This window comes from Thermobia domestica, chromosome 1 (genome assembly GCF_964235325.1).
Source record: "Thermobia domestica chromosome 1, izTheDome1.hap1.1, whole genome shotgun sequence".
Taxonomy (NCBI): Eukaryota; Metazoa; Arthropoda; class Insecta; order Zygentoma; family Lepismatidae; genus Thermobia; species Thermobia domestica.
The window spans coordinates 253029298-253045478 of NC_137454.1; the positions used below are offsets into that span (position 1 = coordinate 253029298).

General features: G+C 33.7%; 1 protein-coding gene across 3 annotated transcripts in view; it reads left to right on the forward strand.

The window, feature by feature from the left end:
* Positions 1-14600, forward strand: part of LOC145695170 (cytochrome c oxidase assembly protein COX18, mitochondrial) — a 47013-nt gene extending 32413 nt beyond the window's left edge. For all 3 annotated transcript variants that reach the window (XM_081772140.1, XM_081772131.1, XM_081772148.1), the window contains exons 3-7: positions 302-439; positions 4845-4992; positions 7541-7665; positions 10403-10513; positions 14319-14600. In XM_081772140.1, coding sequence (XP_081628266.1) covers positions 302-439; positions 4845-4992; positions 7541-7665; positions 10403-10513; positions 14319-14513 — 717 coding nt within the window. In that variant the 3' untranslated portion in view covers positions 14514-14600. The remainder of the gene's footprint in view (positions 1-301; positions 440-4844; positions 4993-7540; positions 7666-10402; positions 10514-14318) is intronic.
* Positions 14601-16181: the final 1581 nt, after the last annotated feature.

Here is a 16181-nt window from a genome sequence, read left to right on the forward strand (position 1 = left end):
TAAAAAATGTTGTTGATATGAAAGAAAAGTAAATAATGTAAACTTTTCAAATGCCATTAATAAAATAATGCTTTACAATGATTTAAATATTTATATATTGAACCGTATTATGTAAAACAAAGAAAATATATTAAATAGTAAAGTGTGGAGTACACGGAGTTAAAATAGTTGCATTATGTACAGTGTGATAAACAGTGATGATAATGATAAACAGTGTGAGCAGTTTTAATTTAATTAAATAATTTTGATTATTAATGGAGAATTTATGCTGCAACTATACCGTTTACTTCTATGATTCCAGAATTATATAATGGCAAAGGTGGAGAACTTGAGACAAGAGATGCCGGGAATAGTGAATGAATTGAAAAAGGAGACCGCCATGGCAATGAAAATGTTTGGGTGGACTGAAAAGGAAGCTAAGTTTATGTATAGGCGTTCGGTAAGTAAATTACATACAAGTGGAATACACAAAGCCCTAAAACATTGTTCTTTATAAATATATATATATATATTCATTTTCTGCCGTAGACTGACCTATAACTGAATCAATCATTTCGAAAAGACCATATATCCACCAAAGTAAATTGTTAAGGAGAAAGAAAAAGCTTTTGATTGCAAACTCGACGCTACATGGCATCGATGATATTGAGGCAATAGTATAGGATATGTAAACATAATGTGACCACACAATTAGGCTTTCACAGGGGATGTGCGTTTCTTCGCGTACGTCTCGAATTTGCACTAAAGTGAAAATGTAGTGGGGATGGACATATGGCCTTTTCGCAATGACTGATTCAAGTGCTATTTAAACTGTTATTTATTAAATTGTTATTATACCCAATGAATTGATTTAAAACATTAACTGTACATAACTCAGAAACCAGAAGTCTACAAATCATAATATTCACAGGTTTATATAATAAGTGAAGGTCTCTCACCCCCGCTTGAATTCGGTATTTGTGTTTTGTTCAAATCTTACTAAACAATTTGATGGCCGATAATTCGGAAACTAAATGTCTGCTCAACATAATATTTCGCATGCTTATATAGCAGGTCTGGGCCCACCGTCATGCCCACCATGCTAAGTTTGATCCAAATCGGATGAGTTTTCGGCCATGTTTTTGTTTTCGAAAATGTGACTCAAACTTTGACCGCTCAATACTCGGGAACTGAAAGATTGCACATCATAATATTTCATACTCTTATATAGCAGGTCAAGACCTGCCACTATACTAAGTTTGATCCCGATTGGATAAGTTTTTTTTTTTTTTTTTTTTTTTTTTTGAAAGGTGACTCAAAATTTGACGCCTATAACTCAGGTAATTTGACGCCTATAACTCAGGTAACGAAAGCCTGGATGACATAATATTTCATTTGCTCATATAATAGATCAATCTCTACCACTATCAAATGAAAAACAAAAAAGTAAAGATTAGCCAGTGACGTGCAGTCCACCCAAGCAAACCAAGTAAAATTAAATCATTTTTACTTCTTATTTTTAAACTTATAAAAATTACGGTTTTAAATCCATGCTTAAACTTCCTGTTTGTTTAATAATTAAACCCTGAAAAAGTTCTAAATCAGCTTTGTATCAATCGATCGGCTAAAATGCACAACCTATTCCCAAAAGGATGACCGCATTGATTTTGTGAGCTGAAAATTGTATAGGTCCAGCTTCGGGTATCTTCGGAAACAGTAAGCCAAAAGTAAAGGTTGGTATGAGCCCCCATGAGTAGGCAAACCTTCACAATAAAATAATAATAATAATAATAATAATAATAATAATAATAATAATAATAATAATAATAATAATAATAATAATAATAATAATAATAATAATGATAATAAAACATGTTGAAATGTGATTAAGTGTAGAAAAAGAGTAACATTCATTAAAATACGTAATGATAGAGTATTTCGAAACTATGTATACGTGTGAGCACATGCTGGTTTTGTTACCTCCATTTTCATACGTAAAAAAACATATCCAGTGAAAGCAAAGGCAGCAAACATAGTTCTCTTACCCATAGTAGAGTGAACAAGACTTAGGGAAAAAGAAAAGAAAAAGAATTTCCAATGTTTATGAATGTCATTGACTAGGAAATTCAGTCATGTTTCTTTAGAAAGAGATTAGCAGGAATGTGTTCATATTAGTTCAGTGATAGAACGCGCGACTGCTAATCGTAAGGTCGTGGGTTCGATTCCGTTTCCGACAAACTTTTTGGTATGTAGTGATATATTCCTCAAAGCATCAATAATTATATGAAATAATTACATTAAAGCAGATCAGTTGTATGTGTATTTATACAATAATTTCAGAACATCCATAAGTAATTATTATGTTTAAAATATAACATCTGAGATGTGGTGGATGTTGTACGTTTATATTTCCTGTGTAACTTGGTGAAATAATGAGGATTCCTATACATAGATAGATAGATAGATATAGATATAGATATATACTACAATAATTGTATTATAGCGCTTGTCCTTAATTATGAAATACACTAAAAACGCAGAATTTTTATATATGTAAACAAAATATAAATATATAAGCTGATAATGCAATACACTACTACTAAATTGAAGTAGTCTTTCTTTTTCTTTTTTCTCATATTTCACAGTAGCCTTGTATAGCAGTTATAATTCATTAATGAAAATTTACCATTCAGGATTTTGAACAATTGAGACCAACAATGCTAAATTAAACTGTTTTCCTAATCGTTTCCATACCAACTGAAGATATTAAACTTAAAAATGACTGTTGTACAACGTGCTTATTTTGTGAATGATACAGCTAGATATACCAATGATGAACAGTGTTCGGGAATCTACTGATGGTGACAATATCATTTACACTTATGTAAATTGTAAACGGTATGTAAATCAAATTATTCTAATTCAGTTATAGTGTATAAATAAAATACTATTCAGACATAGTATTCAAATCACTATCACAGGTAGTTTTAGCTAGTTGCCATTAATTGTACAACATTCTTTCAGAATTTGAAATACCGAAAAAGCTAATTAGATTAATTAAGATATGTTTCAATGAATCCCACAGTTAAGTCCGGGTAGGAAAATTTTTGTCCACGAGCTTTCACGTCGAGAATGGCCTGAAAGAAGGAGATGCGTGTCGCTATTATTATTCAACTTTATTCTGGAATACGCTATAAGGAAAATCAAAGATAGCAACCACGGCCTAGAGTTGAATGGGGTTCACCAGGTTATGGCGTATGCTGATGATGTAAATTTAATAGGAGAACAATAGAAAGAAATGCAGAGGTCTTACTGCATTTACTTGCAGTAAATGCTTGCAGGGACATTGGTTTAGAAGTAAATGCAGAGAAAACTAAATACATGGAAGTGCGTCGGGATCGTAATACGACAAATTGTGGATGCGTTAGAATATCTAGTAGTACTTTTGATAAAGTAGATACTTTCAAATATCTAGGATCAATATTAACAGACGAAAACCATATTCACGAAGAAATTAAATGTCGATTGAAAGTATGGAATTCGTGTTATTATTCAGTTCAAAATCTCTTGTCGCGAATTCTGTCGAGGAATATGAAGTTTAAAACGATAATCATGCCTGTTGTTCTTTATGGTTGCGAAACATGGTCGCTTACTCGGAAGGAAGAACATAGATTGAAAGTATTTGAGAACAAGATCCTGAGACGAATATTCGGATCCAAGAGAAACGTGAATGGGGAATGGCGGACACTTCATAACGAGGAACTACATAATTTATACGGTTTACCCAACATTGTTAGGGTCATCAAGTCTAGGAGGCTCAGGTGGGCAGGTCATGTAGCTAGAATGGTAGAAAGTAGGAATGCATTCAAAATCTTAACTGGAAGACCAACCGGAAAACGACCATTAGGAAGACCTAGGCGCAAATGGGAGGATAATATTAAGATGAATCTTGTAGAAATAGGAATACAAAGTAGAAACTGGATCCAATTGGCTAAGGATAAAAGTCAGTGGAGAGCTTTTATGAACGCGGCATTGAACCTCTGGGTTCCATAAACCATAGAGTTAGTTAGTTTCCATTAATATCTAAAAAGGCTATAAAAGATAACTTAAGTATTCATATATTAACTAAAAATTTAAAATTACATTTCCTGTATGGTTTTATTGTGAATTGCTTCTGGGAACCTTAATAATTGTCTGAGTTCATTATTGATCTTATCCTCTGAATTCAAAACTTCAACATATTTTCCCCACCTTCTTTATGTCAAAATATATCAGTGTATTTTAATTGTATATAGGGTGTTTCAAAACAACACCGACAACGTTTGAGAGGTGATTCCTGACACCAAGATAATACAAAAAGTGTAGACCAACCTGGGTACACAATGCTTCCTTTCGGAGTTATAGACTACCAAAAACAGGTCCATATCTCTAATACTATGGGACCTACCGTAGTCGGGGTCAAGACTTCACTTAAGAACTAGTATGTGCGCTATCCAAAAATACATGTTACAGAATTCCAAGGTACTCACACAACAACTTTTATAGAGGTAGTTGGTGAGTACTTCAAATTATATGCCCGTAGCCAAACTCCCACTATAAAAATTGTTGTATAAATTGTAGGGTGTAAATTGTACACCCTGTACAACTTACACTCTACTATAAATGCGTTGTAGTGGGAATAAATTGACTTCTATTATACACCATGAAGTTGGGGGAATGGATTGCTTTTGTCGTAGATATGTAGATGTAAACTATGTACTAGTATTTCTATGTACTTTTAATCTAAAAACCAATATCCAATATATCAGACACTTCACTGAAAAAGAAGAGAAAACTAATCGTGAATTTTACTTGCTTTTTGTTAGCTGAAGAAGCAGTATAAAGTTCTAATTGAAAGAGACAACTGTCATCCAATGAAGGCAACTATCCTTTTGTGGGTTCAGTTACCAATGTGGATTTTCTTTTCAGTTGCTTTAAGGAATATGGCATATATGCTACCACGAGTTGATATAGGTAAAGTACTTACACGTTTGAAACTAGTAGCATGTTTCGAAGATATGGTACAAATTATATTGTGGGGATAAACTAGAATTCTCTTGCGGTTAAATTAGTATTGAGCACTGACTGTAGTACAAAGCATTGTTGCTGCCGCTGGAGTCGTTGACTGTACATTCTGTCTTAAAATTTATTTTTACTAAATATTAAATATTTTATGATTTTTAATTCTAAAATTTCACGACACACCGGTTAGAAACCACTGTTTTAAGCTTAGGTTCACGTCCCATATAATGGATTAAAAGTTAAGGTAAACAAATTTTCAAGTTACTACATATGAAATATTGACAGTGAAACGTCAAACAAGAGTAACTCATGGAAATAATTTTTTCTCACACTAGACACTATTATATTAAAGGGAATAGTGCATTATTGAAATTCGACCTTCTGGTTTGAAGGAACTCTTCGAAGACGTTCTCACAGCTGTTAAATTGTGAACCTTTTTCCTGCCACAAAAACGGTCTAAAGATTTTTTTTTTTTTTTTAATGGTATTCACTTGGAGAGAATGCTAGTGAGAGTGGTGGATATGGAAGAAGAGTCTCACTCTGCAAGCTGTTTGTTTTTTCCACTGTTCTTGCCAGATGGGGTTTCCCGTTGTCGTAAAGCAATAATATTTCATTTCTGTTGACCAATCAAGGCTGCTTTACTTGTAATTTTTCATGTAGTTCAGTACTTCTCAGCACTTAAATGATTCAGGTGCCATCATTATGTTCATTGGATGATAGATCGGTTTCTTCATGTGTTTGGAGCCGCATCAATATCTAGCAGGTGACATATTAAGTATTGTTCAGTTTGTTCAGCGAGGTCACGGAAAATCCTTATGCAGCTTCTTGACTTTTTTAAGTTCTTCCAAATGCCAGAAAATTGTGGAGTAAGGTACACATTAAGGTGTCCATCAGGTTTATTCCCACATTTCATTTTTTCTCAAAACGCTGTAGAAATCAAAAGGTAATAATATTAATTTCTGTGCGTAATCTCTCTATAAAGAGTGAATGTGAGTTTCTTATGTTGTCATGCAATAATTATTGAACGAATTAAAATAATATCTGGCATGATTATCAACCTTTGGCTTTCCAAGGACCTTATGATATTGCATTAACAATTTTCGCCATGAAGATGAGAAAGTGGGTGGGTAGGGGTGACATGTAAAAATAACAAATGACCAATATTAGAGTCCAAACCATAGTTTTCGGGATCACTGAAATGAATGGTGACACTCTGGATGTCGTTTAAGATAAAGTTCGGCCCTAACGTTATAGGGGTGAGGAGTGGGCGTGGAAAACGGTAACATTACGGATTTTTGTTATTACATTTTCATTGAAATGCGTATCCTACGGGGGGAAGTGTTCAAATACTTTCCATAAACCATTTCTCGCCGTACGAAGAAGGGATATTTGAACTAGTTTTCCACTAAGTGCAAAAGACTACTCGTAAAATGCTCAGTTTTTAGTGATGGTCGTAATTCTTGGTCAGTTCGTCATACAAGACCATGACACCATAATTAATTTGAAGACATTCTTTGACAATGGGCGAACATACCGATGAAACAAACTATTTCACTAAATAATATTTTCTAGATAGTAAATAATTGCGCAAATAATTTTTTAGTATTATTCTTTCTTTTAACAATATTTTGTAAAACGTGAAGAAGATATGGGCAGGACTGATCTGCATATTTAATGTCAATGCCATATTTCTTACGTTTTTGTAGAGGTAAACTATACCAGTGCTCGTAGTTCATTATTATTGCTGGGTCTTGATGCTTCTCCACGCTGTTCACTTTCATTGGTCATATCAATTGAAATTTTATGCTTTCTTGATGTTCCAGGATGTCTATGCTGCTTTGGAGTCAAGTTTAAAGTCATAAAGAAACAGTAGATATATTTGGCTTAGTCTATGTTGTTTCTATACGATCAAATTACACTGGCACGAAACTGATTCAATATTCACCCTTTATTTTCCGATACATTAGCGTCATCTGGTGGTATGTGGAAATATACAACTCATGTTATTGCGAAATCCGACATTTCATATGCAGCGGTCTGATAAATGCTTAAACTATATATTTAAGATTACTTCTGGATTATTCTAGATTTATGATTTGTTCTTTATACATAATATTTATGTTTCTTAATTTCTAAAGTAGTCTATTTTTAACTGTAACTTAAAGGTGTGTATGTATGTGTGTAAATGACGGTGTATTTCATTAAACTCTTTCTAATTTATCCTTGCATTTTCTATGAACATCATTTATATAAAATAACACTAAATTTTTACGCAACTGAAGAAAGGTAGCATAGAATAAAATAATTAACTTTGAAACCAAGAATATTCCCATAATATCTGTGAAATAGAACTAAATTAATATTGAAAAAAATGCCTGTCGAAATTGTGTTTTGCGTGATCCAAAGTAAATTATTTTGTACTGTGAAATATTTATACTATATTGTTATTTTTACGTATTCTTTGAAATATTAATGTTACCTCAAAAACTTTCTGTTTCAGATGCTCAAATTTTGTACTTACAAATGTCTGTCGGTGGTTTCCTTTGGATTCCTAATCTTACAGAACCAGACGTATCACTTGTGTTGCCTGTGCTCTTGGGCATTGTAAATTTGGCAATTGTAGAGGTGAGTGATGTCATGTTCTAGGAAGAAGTTCGCAGTAATCTTTTATATACATAGAGAGTTGTATTATTTGTAAGGATCTTTTCCTCTAAAATTAAATGAAAGATGGGAAAGAAAGTTCTTGAGTAAACATGAGCTTTAAAAAGATCGATGAAGAAAGAAAAGCAGATACTTCAATAATGAATTTCTGGTAAGGAGATATATCTATCTATCTATCTATCTATATATATATATATATATATATATATATATATATATATATATATATATATATATATATATATATATATATATATACAGTAGTAATTTGTATGGTATATATGGAATATAGAAGCATCAACAAAGCTTATTTGTTATTGTAGTCCTACATTCAGTTGTGCGTAGATAACTTAGGTTGCCCACTGGGAATCAAATCTACAACAACGCGTTCTAATATCTCAAGTATGTAGGTATTGAATCTAGTTTTGATGATAATACTAAAGTAAGGAACTTGTATAACGGTGATTCTACAACAAATTTAAAGTAATATGGTAAACATTTTATTTGCATAAATTTCCGAATATGATTATTAAAAAAGAACATACTGGTGAATTTTATAGATTGAAGAGTCTCGAAGTAGTCATAACCCATTTTCAGTCGATAGTGATATTATCACCATCTATTAACTCAAAAGGAGGGCTATCAGATTGAAATGTAATGAAAGAAAAAATGCTCTTTGTTGTAGTAAGGGTTACCAAACTTTTTTTTGTACGGACATGTATTTTTTTCCTGGAAAATTATTCCAGGCGGAATTTTTTATTTTCCATCCTGGAAAATTCTTCCAGTCGGTTTTTTAACATATAGTACTATGTCCATGTTTTTAAAGAAGAATTTAAAGAACAAGACTATTTATTACAGGTAATCTCGTACATGAGTTTGCGCAAGTGCCAAACAGAACCAGCTGTGTGTTGAAACGACTAATGGTCTTGTAATGTTTAAAGATGCGTACTGCTGATCGCATCATACAACTTGTTTTGTTTTATGTTTCAGTTTCACATGCATTGAGTTCAGATTTACCTGTTGGGGGATAAATCCCACGGCGTAGGGATTTTTCTCATGGGAATGTATTATATAATGAACCATTATCCCCAAAGACAGTTGACTTTTCCTTATCAGTCTCCTTCAAGAAGCAATAGAATTTATCTTACTATCTTTATTCACCATTATTAGAATGAGTCAGAATGATAGATTAACAGGAACAGAACAAATAAATCAGACCTATTGAAGAAAATTAGATCAATTGAAAAGTACCTTTGATTATCAACATGAGTAGCTGGAGCATTAAAGGATAAAGACTAAGGTGGTAATACAAGTATAAATTTATTCCTTAAGCTATTAAGTTTGTAGTCTCCGTCATGTGTCAATACATTTAACGTTTGTATAAATCATTTTTTCAGAGCGTTGAGTTTTAAATACCAATGCTTATAAGGTGTCCTCTTTGTAATTACATAAAATTTAGTAGCCTTGGTTGTATTCCTTTTTCCGTGGGCCCCTCAACTATTGAACAAAATCAAGATGGGTTGACATTCTTGACACTTCATCTAGAATACTTTTGGAATATATCATACTTTCCAAATTACTAAAATGATCAAGGTAAAATTATTTCGACGATCAGTAAGATAACTACTCCTGTTTGCTATATGTTTTATCGAACCTAAGTGGCAAGGTGAAAGTAGAAGTCAGATAGAGATGAGGTTGAACAGGTTTGAGGACAGTTCAGACCATGCATCGAACTGAAATTTGCCTGAGTATTCAATTTCTCAGACAGATGTCTGTATGCTTGCAATGAATGCGTCGTCCCAATATCACCCCCCTCTCCTTTAAATTGTGTCAAACAACATTAGCATGTACGCAAGTGACAGTTAGACTTATGACGTATTTTTAGAAATCCATCGCTTCATTTACTATGCTTCTTTATGAACATAGTATACATTTATTGAACCATAAAATGATTTTGCATTTTTAAACTATTAAATGTAAATTTCTTCTTGCCACAGGAATAACTTCCTGTTACTTTGAGTTGATCTGTCATTATATTCGTAGAGTTACGTGGACTACGTTTTCAACATAGATAATATGAGATTCAACCTGTATAATACTGATGATTTTGGATTATTTTCTCGGAAGGGGGAGGGGAATGATATTTGAATAAACGGGAGTTAAGATACTGGTAGCTTGGGTTGAGTACGATTGGAGAAAGGTCTGGAGAGGGAAAATTTTGCGCAAGGGCCACATACTATAATCATTACTGGTATAATGGGATCCGAAGAATATGCTCTAATTAAAATAATAATAATAATGGAACGAGCATAATTACATTTCGTGTTTAAATACAAAAGAACTTTTTGGGTTGAATCTGCTTCTTCAATGTTGAATAGAAAAATCATTCAGAATATTCGTTTGTACACCATTCATTCTGTATTTCATTTTTATTCCTTTCGTTTCTAAAAAGGAAAAAGGAAGTACAATCAATTGAAGTCATATATTCCATTTTCTTCATTTTGTTTCTTTGTAGTTTTACTCATGTTTTCTTTAATTTTATTGGGTTACATATTATTAAACGATTCATCATTATTGTTGTTGTGTTAGATTATGACCACAAGTAGAGAGTTAAAAAATAAGAATGATATTTTAAAATGAATGATTTATGTGTACTTTTACTTTATTAGTTGCCTTTCTGATTAGAATACATGTTCCACAGATTCAAGCCATGTGTAAAATGCAACAACCGAGCAAACTGCAGAGATACGCCACCAACTTCTTTCGCGGCCTAACCATTGTCATGATACCAATTGCTGCCAATGTTCCTTCTGTAAGTGTTTTTCCTCAGTTTTCAAAATGTACATTTATAATTTAACTATTACTGTTGTAAATGTCAATTTTCGTTGCCAAGATAGATATTTTGGTTTTCATTGCAGAATCTTCAGTAGATTATCTTTCAACAGACATCTCTCTGAGTAGAAACTTTGTTATTTGGGTGGGCTAGCATATCATTGTGTCGGTTACAGAAGCTATATGCGTTAAAGAGATGTATTGTTGTTTATATTCCAGATTTAGTCAGAATTTCATTCAGTGCAATTTGTCTTGAGCATTATTTTGTTTGAAACAGGTTTATTGCATTTGCCTTAAAGTAAGAAATACTTCTTAGAGTGTATAAAAGTCAATCATTGATAAATATTCCAAACCTTGATACGAAAAGGATCTAGAAGCGACATCGTTAAAATTTCAATATCCCATTGAAAAGAAAGGAAAGGAAAAAAAAAAAAACAACAGAACAGATGTGTATATGTTAGCTTTAAAATACAATTTGTCTCGAGAACATTAAACTGTTATAATTCGGAAATGAAATATGTGACTTGAATGCGGATTGCACACGAAGGAAATGTGATTCTCTGGCATATTTTTCTGAGAAAGTGAAATAAACCACGTGAGTAAGGACATATACGTGAGAATGGCATTAGGTGTAAAAACAAAAATAAAGAAATCTCTTTGTTTGGCCGGAAACGTTTTCAAAATCCAATGCCACAAAAATTTCTTATATGGTTTTAGACATGGCATGTGCTAAAAATGTCGAAGCTAATCGATATGCTTTGTTTAAATGTACGAGTTGATAGTTAAAAGCACTTCATGACGTCTGCTTAAAAATCTAGTTTTCTGAGAATTTCCTGTCTGCTAGCAGCACTGTGAGCACTAAACTGCACCAGAGGATACGTGGCGAATGTCTGTACATTATATCAAAAACTAGAACAAAAATAGTAGAATATACTTCTATTAGGAAAATCAGCAAAACTTAGTTATACACTAACGTGGTTAGCAACGCTTGTTACTTTATATATATATATATATATATATATATATATATATATATATATATATATATATATATATATATATATATATATATAGATGGTGATTAGAAAAATGGAAACACCTGAACGAAATTGCAACTTACCAGATTAATGTGGTGTCGGGCCACCTTTCGCCTTCAGAACAGCCTTGATGCGACGTGGGATGGAGGCATAAAGGTCGTGAATAAGTGGAATTTTACACCATTCCTCGTGCAGGGCATCGGCCAGTTCTGTGAGAGAGGATGGAGGTGGAAATCGTCGCCGGAGTCGTGTTTCCAAGACGGACCACAGATGTTCAATTATGTTGAGATCTGGGGATTGGGCGGGCAAGGGGAGGTGTTGAACTTCATCCCGATGTTCCTCAAACCACGCTGCAACAACGCCAGCTGTGTGAATGGGTGCATTATCATCCTGGAAGATGGCGTCATTGTCCGGGAACAACATCCGGACCATAGGATGCAAGTGGTCTCCTAAAATTGCGACATAATCGTTGGCAGTGATTCGTTCTCTAAGTGTGACCACAGGACCCAATGAAAACCATGGTATGGCGGCCCACAGCATCACCGAGCCGCCGCCATGTTTCACAGTTGGGCGGAGACACTGCAGATCATAAGCTTCTTTGGGCATTCTCCACACATAAACACGGCCCGTGGTTGGGAATAGGGTGAAGGATGACTCATCCGACCACATCACACATTTCCAGTCCTCAACGGTCCAAGTTGCATGGTCACGGCACCATTTACGGCGTGCGAAAGCGTTATGGTCCCTGATGGGCGGTTTGGCCCGTGCAACACGACCCCGTAAGTTCATGTCATGTAATTCGCGGCGGACTGTGATTGTCGAAACAGAGTGGGGGAGGTGCTGATTGAGTTCCTCCGTCACTTGCTCCGCAGTGGCACAACGGTTCTGCGTGACAATGCGCTTTAATACCCGACGTGACCTGTCACTCATGATTCTCTTCCGCCCACTGTTCCGCTTCCCCGATGTGGTTTTCCCGTGTGTTGTGTAGGCCATCATCACCTTCGACACTGTCCCACGCGACACACCTAACACAGTAGCCACTGCCGTCACACTCACTCCACATAACCGCGCACCAACAATTTGCTCTCTTTGAAAATTTGAGAGGTCTCCCATTTTACACTACCTCCGTCTGCTGCAGATACTGGACACTGCTGTTCCACTGCGCCTGACGTAGTATGGAGACCGACCTAACACACCACCACCAGCGGTCCGGCGCTGCAGGCGCCACGACACCACTGCCAACCAATACATCTGACGTGTTGCCAACTACAGGTGTTTCCATTTTCCTGATCACCATCTGTATATATACTTAGCAAATACTGGAATTGTCCGTCCATTATAGCTGTGCAAGATATCATACGACGCCGTAAATTACGAAAGAATGTCCTTTAAATAACGGATTTCATGCTGTTATTGAAGTCGAGAGTGGTGTACACAAAGGGATGATGCCGAATTTTACCCATTCCTCCTCTCGTCTTCAATAAGATATAATGAAAAACTAAACATTTATCATATTGAGATATGTATACAAAAATGACGTGTGTTCTGAAACGATCCTTGTGGGTTCGGTTGTGGGATCCTTGTTTGGTGAATTTCTTTGTACGATACTGGCGTGCGTAAATCTTGCCTGGAGAACTTTTAATGTTTGTGGTACACAACGTATTTTAAATAGCCCCACAAGAAGTAATCGAATGGAAACAGTCAAAGAAACAAGAGAGTCGTAAACCCTCCCAATGATCCAATCTCTACAATACACTATCACTACACATATTCTTTCATGTGATCAATGATTTGTGGCGCATCATGTTGATCATGTTCGCCATGAAAACGTTATTCTACACGTTCTAATTGGTTGCAAATACAAGTGTCAAACAAGTGGAAAAAAATAGCATGTGCTGCCATCTATTGACCATATTACCTTTTTAATTCTGTAACATATTCTTGCTTAAGTCGATTTGAATTGAAATACGTCATATTCATTTCGTAAATTTAAAAAAAAAAAAAAAAAAAAAGAAAAAAAAAAAAAAGTGACAAGAGAAACAGCTTCTTCAGAAAAAAGTACCAGTACTATTTACCACTAGAAAAGCTCTGGATTCTATCCTTGCTAATCCATCAAATGAGGTGCGTCACATGTATTCAAGTATTTGCTAATGGACGCTGTAGGATCATATTAATAAATTAAATAAGCACTAACCTTGGTTAGTGCTTATTTAATTTATGTATTCAAGTACCTGTGTAAAAAACAAAAAAATAACAGATAATTTAATTGACATATTATTGAGTTATTGTAGTGTTAACTACATTACTTTCGCGGTTTGGAACGGAGAAGAATGACGTGGAACTAGTTTCCGTGGTATTGTATCACTATATATAATTGGAAAATAAATGTATCTGTCCAGTTTATTTAAAAATCAAAGCATTTCTTCCTCTTCTAAGATTTCAGAAATACGTTAACATCCCATCACAGTATTTATATATATTTTTTCGAAAGATTTTAATGTCTGTGCAGAATTTGTTGCGTTATAAACAGGATTTAACAATACATTCTACATGATTAGCATCTTGCAGTTGATTGGATATTTTCCATTGATTGGAATTATAAATAAATATTAAGCGTCGAATACTAATTCTTAATTTGTGTTTTATATATATATATATATATATAATTAGTTATTTCAAATTGCCAGGATATTTGCAATAGCTGCATTGTTATATGCTAATTGTGTGCATTTTACTTTTTTCTTTTAGTGTATGTGTGTCTATTGGCTGACCTCCAGCATATATGGCCTGGCACAAAACTTAATTTTGCTGTCTCCTCGTGTGAAACGTTTCAGTCGAATACCAGTAACGCCTAGTGAGTTGGAAAATCCGTACAAACACATTGCATCTGTGATGAAAAAACGCACGGATTATCTAACTTCTTGGATGAGGATGAATAAATAGCTTTGTGCATTCAATTCTGAACTTGAAATTGATGTAAAATAGACTTAATTTTTTTTGTAGATAGTGTAAATAAATATTTATTATTTATGTAATAGATTTTTACTGCTAAATTACTAACTCCATACGACTCTGGACATTATTAGATAAATAAAATTTTTCTGACCAGAGTGATACACTATTTATTAAAACTGAAATAATGTGTAACAGTTTCCAAGCTTAATCTGAGGATTGAGTGTCTGAGGAAGACAACATTAAATTGCTGAAACTGTTACACATTATTTTAGTTTTAATAAATAAGTGTATTGTTCTGGTCAGAAAGTGTTTATTTATGATTTGCTAACTGTCAAAGTATAAACCATACTATATTTTTGTGTAATCACTGTATAATAACTGTATACTATCACCTATGGAAGCTAATCGTTTCATTTTTAGTCATAGAATCAAGGTCACTTGGTGAATTATCGGAATTTAAGGTTAATCAATTTCATCTTGTGAAATGATGCATTGAGTACTTAAAATCCCTCTTTCTCTCTTTTATTTTTTATTTATTTATTATTATTATTATTATTATTATTATTATTATTATTATTATTATTATTATTATTATTATTAGTTACACTTACTATGAGAGTCCCATGCTTCGAAAGCTATACAACTAAATCAAACTATAAAAATTTTAAAACTAGAAATCTTTAACGCGCCACTAGAAACATATCTGCAAATTCGTAATGTTAAGTGAACAACATAGAAACACCTGTCGCGAATAAATTACAAAGGTGACAAACATTTCATAGTTTAGACATACGACTGCTTAAAACAATGTGGCAAAACCAAAAAGTCAAAAGTAACTTTCCCATTTATGCAGTTCATCAACTTTATTTTTAGTATCAATACAAGGTTAATAATAGATTCAGGGCTGTATCCATAAAAGAAATTTTTCTAGTACTACTTTTATATTAAGCTCGTTGTTGACATTTCATGCGTACATCTTTTCTCTTCGTTGTAGATTACCTAGCTTAAAAAGCAAATTCTAGACTTACGAACATACGCAACTCTAACATTAAATCTAAAGATAACTCTTATGGTCATAGTTTTTTTCTTCCTTTCTTTTACTCATCATCTATACTAGGAAAGAATTTGCAGAAGCACAGTGCAGGATAAGTATAAATGATGATTCCTTAATGTATGCATTTTACCTTAGCCTCATTTACATATTTAATAATAAAGATTATAACTTCTTTCCTTGTTGCGTAAATTTTATAAGTCGGATAAGAACTGATAACTTGGTACGACCTCAGCAAAAGAAAATAGACATGACATTTGGAACATGGAATATTAGAAGTCTTTACAGGGTAGGCGCGTTAAAATCCGTAACGAGTGAGTTAGAGAAATACAGGATGGACCTAGTAGGAGTGTAGGAAGTTAGGTGGGAAGGAAATGGAACTGTGAATTCCGGAAATTTTACGTTCTTTTACGGGGAAGGAAATAAAAATCAGCAATTAGGAACAGGGTTTTCCGTTCACAAATGAATATTATCAGCAATTAAGCGGGTTGAATTTACTTATAGACTTTCTTTTATTACTCTTAACGAGTCGGTGGTATGATATTATTGTTTTAAATGTACATGCCTCAACAGAAGATAAGGATGACGATATAAAGGACAGTTTT